Genomic DNA, 17,039 nt, shown 5'->3' on the forward strand with positions numbered 1-17,039 from the left:
CAAAAAGTCAAATGGCGCTCCTTCCCTTCCGAGCCCTGCCGTGCGCCCAAACAGTTTTTTTTCCCCAAATATTGGGTATCTGCGTGCCCAGGGGAAATTGCACAACAAATTTTGGGGTCAATTTTTTCTTGTTACCCCTGTGAAAATAAAAAAAATTGGGTCTAAAGTAACATTTTTGTGAAAAAAGTTAAATGTTCATTTTTTTCTTCCACATTCAAAAAATTCCTGTGAAGCACCTGAAGGGTTAATAAAGTTGTTGAATGTGGTTTTGAGCACCTTGAGGGGTGCAGTTTTTAGAATGGTGTCACTTTTGGGTATTTTCTGTCATAAAGACCTCTCAAAGTGACTTCAAATGTGATGTGGTCCCTAAAAAAATGGTTTTGTAAATTTTGTTGGAAAAATGAGAAATCGCTGGTCAACTTTTAACCCTTATAGCTTCCTAACAAAAAAAAATTTTGGTTCCAAAATTGTGCTGATGTAAAGTAGACATGTGGGAAATGTTATTTATTAACTCTTTTGTGTGACATATCTCTCTGATTTCAGGGCTTAAAAATTCAAATTTTGAAAATTGCAAAATTTTCAAAATTTTCGCCAAATTTCCGTTTTTTTCACAAATAAACGCAAGTGATATCGAAGAAATTTTTCCACAATCATGAAGTACAATATGTCACGAAAAAACAATCTCAGAATCAGGGGGATCCGTTGAAGCGTTCCAGAGTAATTACCTCATAAAGTGACAGTGGTCAGAATTGTAAAAATTGGCCCGGTCATTAACGTGCAAACCACCCGCGGGGCTTAAGGGGTTAATGTCCCTAATGATCTCATAGCGCCCAGTCCACCAGGGATAATACAATACTATAGAGTACATGAAAATGTGACAGCACAAGTAGCAGAGCATCATGTGCAGGAGATCGTTCTCCTTTCAGCATGTAATACAGTAAATGAACATATGCTCACTTAACGCTTCTGGAGGATGTTTGTCCTCACTGGCTTCCTGTACTTCCTAGAGTAAGTCACGTGATGAGAAAGCAAAACAGCCGAGAGTCAGGCCACAGCTGATGTGATCTCATCCACAGGAGCTCGAGTGACAGCGGCTGCCCTCCTCCCCCTGCTGAGGCTGCCCTCCTCCCCCTGCTGAGGCTGCCCTCCTCCCCCTGCTGAGGCTGCCCTATACCGCACTGCCCGTACACAGCAGTCAGTGGCCGGAGCGCACAGGTAACCGCCGGCTGAGGATGGGGTACGGTACTGGGCACGCGCGGGGGCGGGGGCCTGTACACTGCGGAGTATACGCTATATACTGGCTGTAATGGATATATATAGCGAAACTACATTGACATGGTAGTGTATGAGCCATGTGTGGTTGTATAGGGAGATGGTCCATGTACAGCACATACAGGGCTATGAGGACGGTATTTGGTATGATTGTATGGGCACACAGTATTTGTATGGTACTTACTGTGTCTAGCGACATAGTATGCTATATGTGGTTGTATAGTACATCCAGGTGTATGAGGACATAGTAACTGTGTGATTCATCTCCTCTGCCCCACATAATAATCTTCCTGGAGTGGGTAGTGACTGCACTGGTGAATCACCTATGACTGTGTATTTCAGGAGTGTACTGGAAATGCCAGAGACTCATGTTTATTTGTCTGCATTCCTATCTGGATTCTCTGGTTATATGGTATTTTGCTATATTTGTACTGTGTAAAGCAGGGATGTCAAACTCAAACAAACAAAGGGACAAAATGAAAAAACTTGGACAAAGTCACGGGCCATCCAGTATACAGAATAATGGACCCAGCATAGTCCTCCGTACAGAATAATGGACCCAGCATAGTCCTCCGTACAGAATAATGGGCCCAGCATAGTCCTCCGTACAGAATAATGGGCCCAGCATAGTCCTCCGTACAGAATAATGGGCCCAGCATAGTCCTCCGTACAGAATAATGGGCCCAGCATAGTCCTCCGTACAGAATAATGGGCCCAGCATAGTCCTCCGTACAGAATAATGGGCCCAGCATAGTCCTCCGTACAGAATAATGGGCCCAGCATAGTCCTCCGTACAGAATAATGGGCCCAGCATAGTCCTCCGTACAGAATGATGGGCCCAGCATAGTCCTCCGTACAGAATGATGGGCCCAGCATAGTCCTCCGTACAGAATAATGGGCCCAGCATAGTCCTCCGTACAGAATGATGGGCCCAGCATAGTCCTCCGTACAGAATGATGGGCCCAGCATAGTCCTCCTTACAGAATGATGGGCCCAGCATGGTCCTCCGTACAGAATGATGGGCCCAGCATGGTCCTCCGTACAGAATGATGGGCCCAGCATAGGGGTGGTAGTTCTGGTGTCGTGACCCAAATAAAACCACTCTACAGGCCAGAGTTTGATATCCCTGGTGTAAATAGGTGTGTTTTTGTTTTTTTTAGTCTGCTGGTTGTAATATGTGCTGTATTTGTTTCCGTTTATTTATTTTGTGATTTTTGCGTGTGATTCTGTCGTCTGCTCCACAGTGAAGGGCAGCAGAGGCAGTGACTTATTCAAGAAGGGGAGGACCACTACACTACACTACAGTACAGTACCAGGAAGGGTTTTGGTTCTTTGGAAATCTGCCCCTAATCTGCACAATATATTTACCTCTTTATTACTCCAGACACAATCTCTGTGCTGACTCTGACCTCTGGTACATGTGCGTCAATTCTGTAACGAAAAAATGTCTAGATATAATAAATGTCATTTCCTTATAAAATACGCGATTCTAGCTGCTTAAAGGGATGCTTCAGCATGATAATTGTTTTAATTTATTTTAAAGGGAACTTAATAGCTGATTCATGCAACATGAATTGTGGCTAGCAAAACCCAGCGACCGGCTCCGATATTGGATCCATGTTTCAGTCTGATATGCCATAGTATTCGAAGTGAAAGAAACAAGGATGCAATAATGGAGCTGATCTCTGGATCATGCTTCCCTTAATTCAGGCAGCATAAATCAGCTATCCGGTTCCTTTTTAAGTAAAAACAGATGAAACTTACTAATATTCTTCAATCAAGAAGAGTGCACTGATGTGGAGATTTGAGAACAAGTCTCGGGGCCCAGTCTTCATTTCTACACTGGTTTTGTCTCGAGAACTTCCTCCCCTTACACTTGGTGATTTGTATGTAGGGGACTGACTGATTCATCTTAATATCTAGGCCAGCTTCCTCTTCTGTCTATACATCATCCTTGAAAATGGCTTTGGCCACAAGTGCAATAAGGTTTTATTCAGATAACAGCATTGAATGTACAGCGGGACTGCTCACCTAGTGCGGTTGTGTGAGACCCCACACTAGTAGGGTTTCAAAGGCAAGGTTTCCAGCTACTGCAGCTCCACAGGTTGTCATATCCAACATATTATTTGTGCTTCTGATGATGAATTCAGAGCACTTCAAAACGCGTCGAGAATAAAACCGCACAACAGTAACAACCCTCCATGCCATTCATTGGATCCTTTTGTGGACACACAACCAGCAGCACAGGATACCCACATCTTCTATTAGTCACCTGCATCATCCTTGACAGAGAAGGGGCCTGGTTGACTTTTGAAATTAATCTTCAGTTATGTCTCCAACAAAGGGAGGGCTTCTGTGTTGAATGCAATGCAAAAATGGAGCTGGCTGGGCAATGGGATCTGTTTTGACATTTAAAATACTTTAGCAACTTTCATCTATTTTTGCTGGAAACACTTTAAGGCGGGGACTACATGATGATTCTTGCCACAACGCAGGTCGTGTGGCCAAAAATTGCTCTGTAATGCTGGTGAATTGCAATTCCAAGGTACCACAACAAGCAAGTTGCAAAATATCCAGCTTTTTGCTTGTCGCAGTCATTGTACTCTACGGGTCGCAGCAATATCCCACTCACCTGCATTTTGTGCTGATATAGCAGCTGTATATAGAGTGATCTTTACAACCCATGGCGCAGACAAATTCTCTATGTAGCCACAGTCCAAAGAAACTTTTTATACCTTCAGCATCTTTATCAAATCTATTGTTCCTGCTGTTTAATACGTATGATGCAAGAATCTCATATGTTTATAGGAGCCACCTACATGAGGAATTTTTTGTGCTTAAAGGTGTTTTTTGGGATCTAAAGGTTGTAAAATGCATACATTAATAAAAGAACCATTACTCACCTAATAATTCTTCCACCAATCCAATCCTTCAAACAGCGGATAGCAAAAGACTACTGAGGCCAGTGATTGACTGCAGCGGTTAGAGGGTCCTGACAGCTGCAGAGAAGTAAATGGGATCTGCAGGTAGGACCCAAATGGCGGTGCTACAGATTTATCAGTTAAGTAATATTCCAAGTAGTTTTAAATAAAGCTGTTCATCCGCCGACGGTGTGAAGTCACCTCCCGGCAGTAGCGTCAGCAGTTCCCTAATTTAGTCCTGTAGGTTCTGCGAGTGATCCTGATTTATGTGGAAGAAAATGTAATGTTTTCTGACTTGAATAGAACGTTTTCCTCACATTGTACTTGCAGTAATCTTACAGGCGCTTCCTAGATGTTTTGAGCCGTGTGCTTTGTTATAGTCTGAGACACTGCTTGCTGGAGAGCAATGATCTCCTTATGAGTAGTGTTGAGCATTCCGATACTGAAATATCGGGTATCGACCGATATTCGCAGTATCGGAGTTCTGATACCGAGTTCCGATACTTTTAGAATATCGAATACCGGAATCGGAAGTTCCTATAATGCCTGCGCTCTGCAGTGTCTCTGAAGGATGACAAGCTGGATGGCAGTGCTCAGCTTACTGTACTTGTCATTTAGTGTTAAAGGATTTATTTAAAAAAATAATAGTGTTTTCATGCACCGTCTCTTTAAAAAAGCCGACTGACAATTCAGCATCGATACCCGACAATTTAGAACAGAAAGAATAGAGCATCACACATAGATTAGATAGACAGAAACATGTCAGTCACATATATAAGAAGTACAGTGTTGCTTACTGTACTTGTCATTTAGTGTTAAAATAAAGGATTTATTTAAAAAAAAAATTGGCGTGGGGTTCCCCGTAATTTTAGGCTCTAGCGGAGGTTAAGTAGACAGCTGGGGCGGATGTTTGAAGCCTGGGAAGGGGGTAATACCCACAGAGCTTCCCAGGCTACTTATATCAGCCCCCAGCTGAGTACCTATTGATAAGATTGGATAGAGCCATTGACATGTAGGACCATCTGACATTGACACCCTGCCTGTGTTTTGGTTTGTTGGGTTACATCACCGATCATAATGCTTGTCCATGTAAAGTCATGAGGGCGTCATGCTTTAGAAGAAAGCGCTCAAATAATCCCATTAAGGATATGTGCACATGACCACTTTTAGACCCTGACATACCCACTGGGTTTTGCCGAAAGAAGATGCTCTAATAAACACCGGCATCTTTTTCTGGCGTCTTTTTGGCCAATTTTTTAGACATTTTGATATTGATTATTGAGCGTCATCCAATGGAAAGCTACCAGAAGAATGGACCTGTCACTTATTTTAGTCGCCTAACAGCTTTCAAGCCTGAAGTGGTTAAAAGGATCTCAAAAAGCCTAAACATATGCAAACAAGACATTGTACATGTTCATTCTTTTTAGCACCCATCAAGCATTTTAGCGTGTGTGCCCCCAGAGTTTTTTGAGGTGTTTTTTGGGGGGTAGGTGTGGAGCAGTCCTGCTTCAAAAATGCCTGAAAAAGGTTAAAATAAATACTTGAAATAGTCTTTCTATTCATTTCTGTTGTAAAAACCACTTTGCTGTTCAGATTTTTAGTTTTTTTTTTTTTTCCTCTCCTTCAGGTTTATAAAAGCGCATGGTTGGAGAAAAACAGAACTTGCATGTCACTTCTTTGAAGTTGCTCATGACGGAATTCACTCCAAACTAGACACTGCCAATCAAAAACATGCAAAAATTACTTAGAGAAAAAACTCCTCCAAAATGCATAAAAACTGCTTCAAAACCACTTCAGGAAATGAGTAACTCCTCAAAGCAGGAACATTTCCTTAAGTGATTTCCACTAGAAAACTTGAAAAAAGCCTTGGACGTCTCCATCAGGTCATTTTGTCTTATTGTTTGTGGATGGGGATTTTGAATTTTGAGTATTTACCTGAATTGAAGCTTTAAAGTGCGTTCTTAGACTGTCGAATGGACTAACCTGAAAGGTGTGCATTGCCAGTTATATTATAGATATTATGAGATGTAAACCACCTTACAATTTACCATTGACAAATGTACTTTGAATGAGGCACATGCCATCCTGAGCGCACTGACAGGTTCGGAGCACGTGTGCTGCTGTCATCATCCGGCTTTCTGTAAGAGTATAGAGGTGTGCCCCTCATACTGAGCTTTGATTGGTGGTCTGTCGCAGGAATGTCTCTTCCGAGATCTGTAACATGAGCGCACATAAACATGACTGTCTAAGTGGCTACTATCTTGAGCTTTCTCATATCTGCAGCATACTTCCAGGAAAGTGGACAGGGTACAAGTATTCTTTTCACTTCTTGTCCACAACCTTTGTACTCTGGTGTAAGAGCTATCAGTTTATCAGCATCTACCATCATTTATATAGTTTCCGTTGTTACATTCATCATAGAAATTTAATTTACAATTAAAAGGGTATAAAATAGATTAACAATAATCATTATATTATTCAGTGTTTGTCAGCTTTTCTGGACCCCAGTATTATGGGAATACAATTGAATTGGGGTTTAGGGTCTGGGAGTAATAACCCTGTGGAAGCAATAAATGCCGACCATACTGGTTGTCACCTAGCTTTCCTATAAAGACATATAATATTGGGACCATTTATACTGCAGGATTATCATGACCAGATGCGAAGAACGCTCATCTCCTGATAATCTATCATGTGTAAACAGGCTGCTGATCACCCGCTAATGAGCAAAATGCTGGTTTATTGGGCTAAAGGCTCTTCTGTGCTGCTCAAAGATCATCGTTCTCGGCAGCACATCAACCTGTGTACGCAGGATTTGTGCTGCAGAGCAGGGCTGTGGAGTTGGTAATATATTGCTTATATTTAAGTGAAAAATTTATTGTAGTACAATGTGAACATCAGACATTTAATCATTTTTATGATACAATAATCAAGATATTTAGATAGAACATAATATATATTTATTGGAATACAACTTTAGAAAACAAAAAACTGTAATAAATTGTAAATATGTAATACACTATGTAATATTGATTACATATATATATAATTTGTATGTGTATATATATATATATATATATATATATATATATATATATATATATATATATATAACTATGTAAGTGGCAAAAAACAGTTTTCAACAAAAACATACTAAATAACATTGGTACAGTCTATGAATTTGTTCTAAGGAATAGTATCGCCTCCATCAGATCCTCCTTCATAGATGTCCTCAAATCTGACCTAATAATTTTAAGGCTAGAGAACAACCTCTCTACACTAACTTGGGTTGGAGGCAAAGCCGTAACCACATGGGCAACATCTCTAACAATGTCCGGGTATAAAGGAATTGCCTCATGCACAGTCAGTTTTGATGAACGGTTGAATTTTTCTATTTCTTTGAGAGCAAGTGAAACATTTTGGTGCAATATGGTCAATCTGCTTGCTATAGGAGATGGAGTGAAATCTTTTTCCTTGCGGCAATGCTTTGCCTGCTTCATGTCATCCAAATACTTGTCAAAGTCAAACTCCTCATCTGATGAGGATGAAGATATGGCAGCAGTAGCACTGTCGGGACCCAAGTCCTCTTGCGCCTGGCAGTCCTCCTGTAGGCCACTCATCCTAACTGCTACCTCAGTCAGAGCTTCTTTTCCTTTAGTAAGCTGTTGATCATCAAGCAGTATACGATGACTTGGGTCCACATAAACAGCTGCCAGAAACATTTTATTTTCCAATAGCTGTGTCTCTCTCCGTTTCATTGAAGCAGAATTGCCATCTGCGATTAAACCTCCTCTTTGGGACAGGCAAAATAGCAAGTTCTTCCACTCCCTTATGAAAATGCCAGGAGTTAAATCCTCAGCTTGTAATTTTTTAGTCACGGTAAATGGGTGATTAAGCAATTCCTTCAATTCAGCCACCTGTGTCCATTGACCTTCATTTAGGGTTACCTGAGGGTTCGCCATATCTATAAGAAACGGTTTTAGTTCAAGCAATCGCTCAATCATTAAATAAGTGCTGCCCCACCGAGTGGCTTGATCGACAATTGCCCCTTTCCCAGCACGTCTCTTCAAGATGGAATCAATTTTAGGGGTTCTGGCGGCAATAACAAATTTCCTCACTTTTCCAATCAGATTTCCAGCTTTGAAAACTTCTGTGTGGAAGCGTTGTAAATGTCTTTTTAGATTGGAAGCTCTTGTAGGAGCATTTTTATCACTGCCTGAGTATGCACTGATTTTGGCATCACAGCATTTGTTTTCCTCTGAGTCACTTGTCATACATTGACACACACAATATTTTTCATCTTGAGTCACTGTGAAATGCTCAAATACAGCTGACTTCATGGGGAGCTTCTTAGACATTTTGTAATCATATAAATTCACTCTCAAAATAATTTTGTCCTATAAAATAAAATAATGTATATTATAATTCCAGCAAGAACAGGGAACCATGTACAGTGGGGAAAATAAGAATTTGATACACTGACAATTTTGCAAGTTTTCCCACCTACAAAGAATGGAGAGGTCTGCAATTGTACACTTCACCTGTGAGAGGCAGACTAAAAAAAGAATACAGAAAATCACATTGTATGATTTAAATAATTTGCATTTTATTGCATGAAATACGTATTTGATACAATAGAAAAACAGAACTTAATATTTGGTACAGAAACCTTTGTTTGCAATTACAGAGGTCAGACGTTTCCTGTAGATTCTGTTTCTGTTGAAGTGTACCTATGATTAAACATTTCAGACCTCTCCATTCTTTGTAGGTGGGAATAGACAGTGTATCAAATACATACTTTTCCCACTGTATAATTTTAGATAGAAATAAAACAAACTTTGCATAAATCAATAGTACAGATGACAAATATAAAGTTTGTAAAATGTTATTAGATAGCTTTACGTTGAATTTCCAATCTCAGGCTTTTCTTAGGGTACAGCTCACTAAATGCTTCGCAGTCTATGAAGAGGGGAGGAGGGAGGGAGCAAGTTTTTTGTGTATCATACTCCAGGAACAAAGAAACTGATAACAGAGCTAATAACTTGATGTTTTGGCTTCTATACCTATACAAGTCCTCATCAATCCTGTTGCTGTATTTTCCCTGTATATTGTATGTATATTGTATAGAAGCTAGCTTCCCAAAAGTATGAGCTCAAAGAAAAAACAAACAAGCATCAAGCATACAGAGAGAACATACAGTATACAGGACTATTGATTTATGCACAGTTTATTGAAAGTTTAAATATGCTTTAAGAAGTAATTACCTTAATCTTGTTATCCTGTTCACTCTAGCAGTTCTTCTGAGATGAGTGCAGGCCTTCCTTCTTTCTGAGTGTGTTTACTTTTTACCCTTGTCTGTAGAGGAGGAGCTTCACTGGTGCTGGAGTGCAGCACTGACTTATCTCAGCTAAGAGGAGGCCTAGATCCTCAGGCTACATTCACACCATGGGCGTAGCCAGGATCAAAACTGGGGGGGAAGGGGGGACAGAACCTCATATTGTTCCGCAGAACCTCATACTGCACACCTCAGCTGCTGCAGAACCTCATACTGCACTTGAAAATAAAGCCTGCACCTTAAGAAGATGTGGTGAATGCAATCTATTTATTCCAACTATCAATTGATGTTGATGTGTTGCTGAAGACAAGCAATGCCTGTCCTGGGCGTTCTTTTGGGCAGCTATGAGGTGTACCTGACTGGTGCTAAAAAAAAAAAAAAAAAAAAAAGAGTGTTAGTCTGTGTGTTACCCGGCTTTCATTCTTTTTGGTACAGATAAGATATGGATAGACAGATATGGATAGATAGATGGAGTCATAGAGGGATGGATAGATAGATGGAGGGATGGATAGATAGTGGGATAGATGGAGGAATAGATAGATTAATAGAGGGATGGATGGATGGATAAATATATGGATAGATAAATGATAGATAGCCATATGGATGGATAGATGGAGGGATAGATGAAAGGATGGATAGATAGAAGGATAAATGAAAGGATAGATGGAGGGATGGATAGATGAATACATGGAGGGATAGATAGAGTGTGATAGACAGATGACAGCTACAGACAGCAAATAGTACATTGCACATATAGTTCACACATTGTACAGAGAGCACATAATAATCACCTACAATATTAGCATTAGTTACCTTCCTGTGACAGAGATGAGCAGTAGTACTTTCACTTTCTCCAGCTCGGGGCCCAGGAATCGGATCCTGTGCAAGGCATGCACCCCTCCCCCTCCTCTCTCTGGTGAAGACGGCAGAAGACAGGACAGAGGAGGGGAGATTGCCCCCTGCAGTCTGGAGCCAGTGCAGGATAGGAGCACTGCAGCATACAAGTGAGTTTTGATAGGTGCGTGCCCCTCGCTGGCTACGGCCATGACTCACACACCGCGTTTTTGGGGATCCGTTTTTTGCAGTAAAATCCAGTGACTCTGGGCATCCCAGCAAAGTCAGTGGGTTTCAAGATATGACATTCAGACACATCGTTTTGGGAGGATCCGCTTTTGGGCTCAAAAAACGGATCCTCACAAAGAATGAGCAAGTCAGTTTGTGCGGCGTTTTTCTAATCTGCTTTTGCTATTGAAAACATTATCTATGAGCTCAAAAACCTTTCAGGTGATGCTTTTTTTTAAAAAGCTGATCTGCTTTTGCAGCTGAAAAACGTATCCTCAAAAAACGCAGCAAAAATTCTGTGTGTGAATGTAGCCTTAGATCAGGAATAGAACAGCCATTTATAGGACATTTCATAACTTTCCCAAATTCCTATGAAAAAATATTCAGCACATTCTGCATTGAACTACTGTACCCAATTTATTATATATTTTCTGAGTCGGTCCATTTTATTCCAACTCCACCAAAATGAGCACCGGCTCCGACTCCACGACCCTGCTGCCGAGAACAATGCAGGCTATTCTCACTGAGCGATCTATTACAGATCATTTAGTGTGTATTGTATAAACAGTCTATTAGAAGATCGCTAACCGAAGAAACAGTTGATAAACTGCCTTAACAGGACAAATAAGGGCCTTTTACGTTTTGTTGGATTTTCTAGATATTTGTTTATTTTGCTGTCTTATTTATGCCATGTATTATTTTATACCCTGGGTTTAGTATAATTAATGCCGCCAGATGATAATCCTTTTGCTATAAAGATGAAAGGGCTTGTATCACATGACCAGGCTTTTTGTAACTGCCCATGAACACACAGCCGTTTAGACCACTTTCTTCACCCTGAAATAGTGCATATACAGGTGAACACTGGTGTTTACTAGTAAGTATATTACCAGTGCCAGAACTCGTATAAAATGTGGTCTTTGATAAAGACTTTATGTACTTGGTATCTTACCCATAGAAATCACAGAAGTTTTTTTTTCTATACAGCAAGGGTCTTAAGCTAGCCATATACATGAGATAACCTTCGTCTGCACATTCGTCCATCAGACAGCTATCTCTCCCGACTTCCCCCATACTCAAGAGGGCTCCGCCAACCAAAAATGTTTTTTTTTTAATGTGGGGAGAGGGGAGAAATCCATCGCCAGACTCCTATGGCAGCAGCTTTTCTCCCCTGCAAATAAATGTATCTGCAGTTGAAATTCAGAAAAACTCGAGCATTAACTTCCCTGGCATCATCTGTCAGGGAGAGTCTGGAGGCCCCCATACGTATCAGATAGTCATCCGGTTCCACCAAAATTGTTGGGTATGGACAGCTTTCATCCGATGTGTATAGGAAACTATTGTAAGATTAAAAATGGTAAACATTTCTTGCAATGTCCTCTTCAGCAGTTACCCCATTCAGCTGAGGCAGGAGACATATTAAAGGGGGGTTTCCAACCTTGGGGCTCAATACTTCAGTCACTATGACTGCAAACTTATGAATCCTCCATAATACGCGCTGTCAGGATTCTCCAGTGCCTTTGCATGCTCCAGCAGCATTCCAACTACCCGTGTCCGCCTAGCTCAGTTCACTTGTATTGAGCCAGGCCGCATATACGTCTAGTCGGCACATGACCGTATAAATGCAAATCTCATTTTTGCGGTCATGTGCCCAATGGTACCTGGTCCCAGGGAAGGTGAGTACCTGCTCTGATTGTTATTTTAGGTATTTTACAGCATTTGGGTTCCAAGACATAATAATACATGGAGGGATAGATAGAAATAAATAAAGTGGAAATACAAATATTTTTCACTTTATCATTTATATACTATCTTTTTGTCTAGGGGGTGATTTAGTTTTATGAAACGGCTACCAACACGGTAGTAAACAGTAAACCTGTACTAAACACAATGCAGGAGGGCTTGTGTCCATACAGAGAGCCCCAGACCTACACACGTGGTCAAAATTGTTGGTACCCCTCATTTAATGAAAGAAAAACCTACAATGGTCACAGAAATAACTTGAATCTGACAAAAGTAATAATAAATTAAAAATCTATGAAAATGAACAAATGAAAGTCAGACATTGCTTTTCAACCCAGCTTCCACAGAATTTAAAAAAAAATTAAACTTATGAAATAGGCCTGGACAGAAATGATGGTACCCCTGAAAATAATGTGACAAAAGGGACATGTTAAATCAAGTTGTGTCCACTAATTAGCATCACATGTGTCTACAATCTTGTAATCAGTCATTGGGCCTGTATATAGGGCTACAGATACTCACTGTGCTGTTTGGTGACATGGTGTGTACCACACTCAACATGGACCAGAGGAAGCAAAGGAAAGAGTTGTCTCAGGAGATTAGAAAGAAAATTAGACAAGCATGTTAAAGGTAAAGGTTATAAGACCATCTCCAAGCAGCTTGATGTTCCTGTGACTACAGTTGCACATATTATTCAGAAATTTAAGATTCATGGGACTGTAGCCAACCTCCCTGGATGTGGCCACAGGAGGAAAATTGATGACAAATCAAAGAGACGGATAATACGAATGGTAACAGAAGAGCCCAGGATAACTTCTAAGGAGATTAAAGGTGAACTTCAAGCTCAAAGAACATCAGTGTCAGATCGTACCATCCGTCTTTATTTGATCCAAAGTGAACTTCATGGGAGACAACCAAGGAGAGCACCATTGTTGAAAAAAATCATAAAAAAGCCAGACTGGAATTTGCCAAACTACATATTGACAAGCCACAAAGCTTCTGGGAGAATATCCTATGGACAGATGAGACAAAAATGGAAGTTTTTGGCAAGGCACATCAGCTTTATGTTCACCATCAGCTCTATGTTCACAAATTAGAAAAATGAAGCATATCAAGAAAAGAACACTGTCCTTACTGTGAAACATGGAGGAGGCTCTGTTAAGTTCTGGGGCTGATTTGCTGCATCTGGCACAGGGTGTCTTGAAACTGTGCAGGGTACAGTGAAATCTCAAGACTATCAAGGGATACTAGAGAGAAATGTTCTGCCCAGTGTCAGAAAGCTTGGTCTCAGTCGCAGGTCATGGGTCATGCAACAGGATAATGACCCAAAACACACAGCTGAAAACATTGGACTATTCTGAAGTGGCCTTCTATGAGCCCTGACTTAAATCCTATTGAGCATCTTTGGAAAGAGCTGAAACATGCCATCTGGAAAAGGCAACCTTCAAACACGAGACAACTGGAGCAGTTTGCTCATGAGGAGTGGGCCAAAATACCTGTCGAGAGGTGCAGAAGTCTCATTGACAGTTACAGGAATCGTTTGATTTCAGAGATTGCCTCAAAAGGTTGTTCAACAAAATATTAAGTTAAGGGTACCATCATTTCTGTCCAGGTGTATGCCATGAGTTAAATTTTTATTAAAAATTCAGTGGAAGCAGGGTTGAAAAGCAATGACTGACTTTCATTTGTTCATTTTCAAAGATTTTTACTTAAGATTTACTTAACTTGAATCTGACAAAAGTAATAATAAATTATTTCTGTGACCATTGTGGGTTTTTCTTTCAATAAACGAGGGGTACCAACAATTTTGACCATGTGTATGTCAGCCCTTCTGTCTGTTAGGTATGAGAGGTCACGGGAGCCTGACAGGAGAGGATCTATGCATATAGCAGCTGCGGTAATGTATGCCGAACTAACCTTATTTTATATTAAATTATTAGTTTAAGGAGGGGGGGGCTTAGGCCAATTACTAATTACTGCTGTCATGGGCTCAGTGTGTTTTGACAGCTTTGATGGAAAGGATAGCTCTGTATGCACAACAGGTATGGTGAACGTGTTAAGGCTTCCTTTATAACATACTAGTGTGAATATAGCCTAACACTCATGACACAGACTTGCCCAGTGGATTTATGACTATATTATTTTATAGGGTTTCATTAGGGGGACAGACCATGCAACTTGTGGTGGAACTGCATGTTGACACAGTTTTGGCTGCATTGTGGGCACATACTTGCGAAATCAATGTTTAAGGGTATGTGCCCAACTTTGTGTAATGTGTGGGTCTAAATCAACTGTTAACACCTTAGTACACAATTTAGATTAAAGGGGTTGGCCCAAGAAGAACACCTATTCACAGGACTGATGACAAGTGTGGTCAGTGAGGGTCCGATCACTGGGACCCATACTGGTCACAAGAACAAGGGTCATGGGTGCCCTATTTATATTGAGCATCTTTAGTAAATGCGCCTGCCATTCCATCCATTACTATGGGGCTGATGGAGATAACCAAGTACAACTGTTAGCTACTTCTGACAGTCCCATAACGTTTGAAGGTATTCTATATCCCATGGATAAGGAATAACTTCTTGATCGCTGTGGGTCTGTCTGACTGCTGAGACCCCCCACCAATTCTGAAAATAGGGCTCTAAAAAGCTGTCATATGGATTGAACGGAGATCAAGCATGCATATCTCCGGTCCATTCAATCTTTATTGGACTGCCAGAGATAGTAGTAGATTACAGCGCTCGGAGAATGAATTGAGTGGAAGAGCGCATCGTCAACATCCCTTCCATTGTCAGAATCTGTGGTGTCCCAGCAGCCAGACCTCATCAAATCTGTTTTAAAGCCTTAACCCTGGTACACAGGTGCATAATTAGGTATTCTGAGCTGAACATTACTTCTACCACTACAGAAACGATATACATTTTATTCAGTTACACAGAATATAGCCCCTCGTGTCATTGACCTTTGTTTTCAGCATTTTTTTTTTTTATGTTTCAGATGGCATATGAGCAATTGTGGCAATACAAGTAATGCCCGTGCTGTTGCTGCTGGATACGTATCTGTATTTATTGGCCTCAAGGAGGAGAATCTGGAGGAGGCCTGATTTAAGACTTGTGTGCTCCTACTGCAGATACTTTACCAATTACTCAAACATCCACTGTAGTAACTTTTTCTCAAAGTTTCAACAACGCACACTTCCGTACAGGAGAGCCGGAGAAAGGGACTTTCTTCACACCAGGTCCCAAAATCATTCTTACTCAATAAGCTCAAAAGTCAGTACCACTACTTCAAAGGGAATTACTATCGCAAAGGCGTCTATGTCACGGATTAAGAATACTTTGGATTCTGTCACTAAAGCTGTCTCAAGCACACATGGAGACTTACTTTCACGTATCGTTCGCCCAAAGCCAAATTCTGCCAATACTGGGAAAGAAGAAACTATCCAAATAAGGGAGGCGAGTGCAAGCCAGTCCGACTCTGGTAAAGGAGAAGTTCAGGACTCTGACCAGGACCTTCCAAATCTGTCCAAGAAATCAAGTAGTACAACCGAATCTACCTCGCACGCTGCCCAAGCCAGTTCTGTGGATGCTTTACAAGAAGGCACGGAGCACAGAAACGGGCTGTTCCATGCCAGTTATATTACCACCAACTTTGGGGAGACCTATAACTTCTTGTCTCATCATATAAACTCATACTTTGCAAACGAAACAAACATGGAGAAAAATAACATTACCGAGATTGGTAAAGGTCGCAGTATTGATGTAAGCCGTGACAAGGAAAAAGACTTGGCCCCTGAAACTGAAGACAGCGCGAGTTCTACAAAGAAAAGCATTTCAAATTTTCTAACAAATCAGTCTAGCAACGTCCATGCTTTTGTAGGTAACTATCTTGGTGGTCTTGTGCCTAAGTTCAAGCCAGAAATGAAGCCTGCCTTAGAGGAAAAGCCCAAAGAACTCGAAAGTGATGAAACCGCGAATAAGACGGAACTAGAAATAAGTAAAGATAAAGGTGTGGATGAAAAAGCCAAGCGACTGTCCCTTCAGAGGGAAAAGGTAGGTCAGAATGGCTATTTCCATAACTTACATAGAAATGAATAGCAGTAACGGAAGTGGCTTCTCTCGTTGGTTCCGGTTTACAATATAACCAGCATTTTCACAGCTTTCTTCTTGCATTCTAAACCATTGCCTTATCAAGTCAAGCAGTAGTTGGCATTTAGGTAACAGCTGCCAAATGTCTTTTATTTCATATGCCTGTGTGTATATAACTAGTGAAAACCAAATACACTTCTGATTCCTATTCGCGCAGCTTTTATTGCCGGCATAATCTTTTGGAGCTGCCTTGTTGTCGGCTTTTTGATGTAAGACAGTGTCTGTCTGATTTTCTGGCATAGTGAGGTAGTTTCCCATAGTAATGAGGTGGCAGACATTTCCGTTATATAAAGCTTATGTGAATTGAGAGGAGATTGTACATCTGCCATGGTGCCCATGGTTCATTTAGGGAATTGATTATTCGGATATAAGACTGCCGAGCACAATGTTTTCCTATAAAAGTGAGTGTGGTTTAACCACCAGTGCCTATAGCCTTACCACAAGACTGTCGTAAAGAGAATATATATCAGCCGTGCAGGACGGAAAAATCAATCAGCGGTAACTGGATTCCAGAAATGCAGATATACATACAGCTAGCATAGCTTTCTGTACAGA

At 40.9% G+C, this 17,039-nt stretch overlaps 2 protein-coding genes across 4 annotated transcripts in view; one reads left to right on the forward strand and one right to left on the reverse strand.

Moving 5' to 3' along the window:
• The first annotated feature begins 988 nt into the window (after positions 1 to 988).
• The window catches only part of PNPLA8 (patatin like domain 8, phospholipase A2), a 71,849-nt gene continuing 55,798 nt past the window's right edge, over positions 989 to 17,039 (forward strand). Inside the window, exons 1-3 of one of the 3 annotated variants that reach the window (XM_073651985.1) lie at positions 995 to 1,093; positions 1,140 to 1,215; positions 15,334 to 16,388. In XM_073651985.1, coding sequence (XP_073508086.1) covers positions 15,366 to 16,388 — 1,023 coding nt within the window. In that variant the 5' untranslated portion in view covers positions 995 to 1,093; positions 1,140 to 1,215; positions 15,334 to 15,365. Of the gene's footprint in view, positions 1,238 to 15,333; positions 16,389 to 17,039 lie in introns of all 3 variants that reach the window. The other 2 variants (XM_073651986.1, XM_073651984.1) reach the window with 2 other exon arrangements.
• LOC141167244 (uncharacterized) lies at positions 6,320 to 9,611 on the reverse strand. Its single transcript, XM_073654683.1, has 3 exons — positions 9,458 to 9,611; positions 7,464 to 8,590; positions 6,320 to 6,407 (listed from the first exon to the last, which is right to left on the reverse strand). The coding sequence occupies exons 2-3, from the start codon at positions 8,549 to 8,551 to the stop codon at positions 6,320 to 6,322; spliced, it is 1,176 nt and encodes a 391-aa protein (XP_073510784.1). The 5' UTR covers positions 8,552 to 8,590; positions 9,458 to 9,611.

Source organism: Phyllobates terribilis, unplaced genomic scaffold (assembly GCF_046119375.1).
Source record: "Phyllobates terribilis strain yellow unplaced genomic scaffold, ASM4611937v1 Scaffold_11__3_contigs__length_659146591, whole genome shotgun sequence".
NCBI lineage: Eukaryota > Metazoa > Chordata > Amphibia > Anura > Dendrobatidae > Phyllobates > Phyllobates terribilis.

Excerpts from the sequence above, each read along its gene's own strand:
- LOC141167244 (XM_073654683.1), bottom strand. The coding sequence starts at position 8,551 with ATGTCTAAGAAGCTCCCCATGAAGTCAGCTGTATTTGAGCATTTCACA. Across the intron at positions 6,408-7,463 it reads ACCCAAGTTAGTGTAGAGAG|ATCTCGGAAGAGACATTCCT; the intron begins GTTGTTCTCTAG and ends CTCATGTTACAG.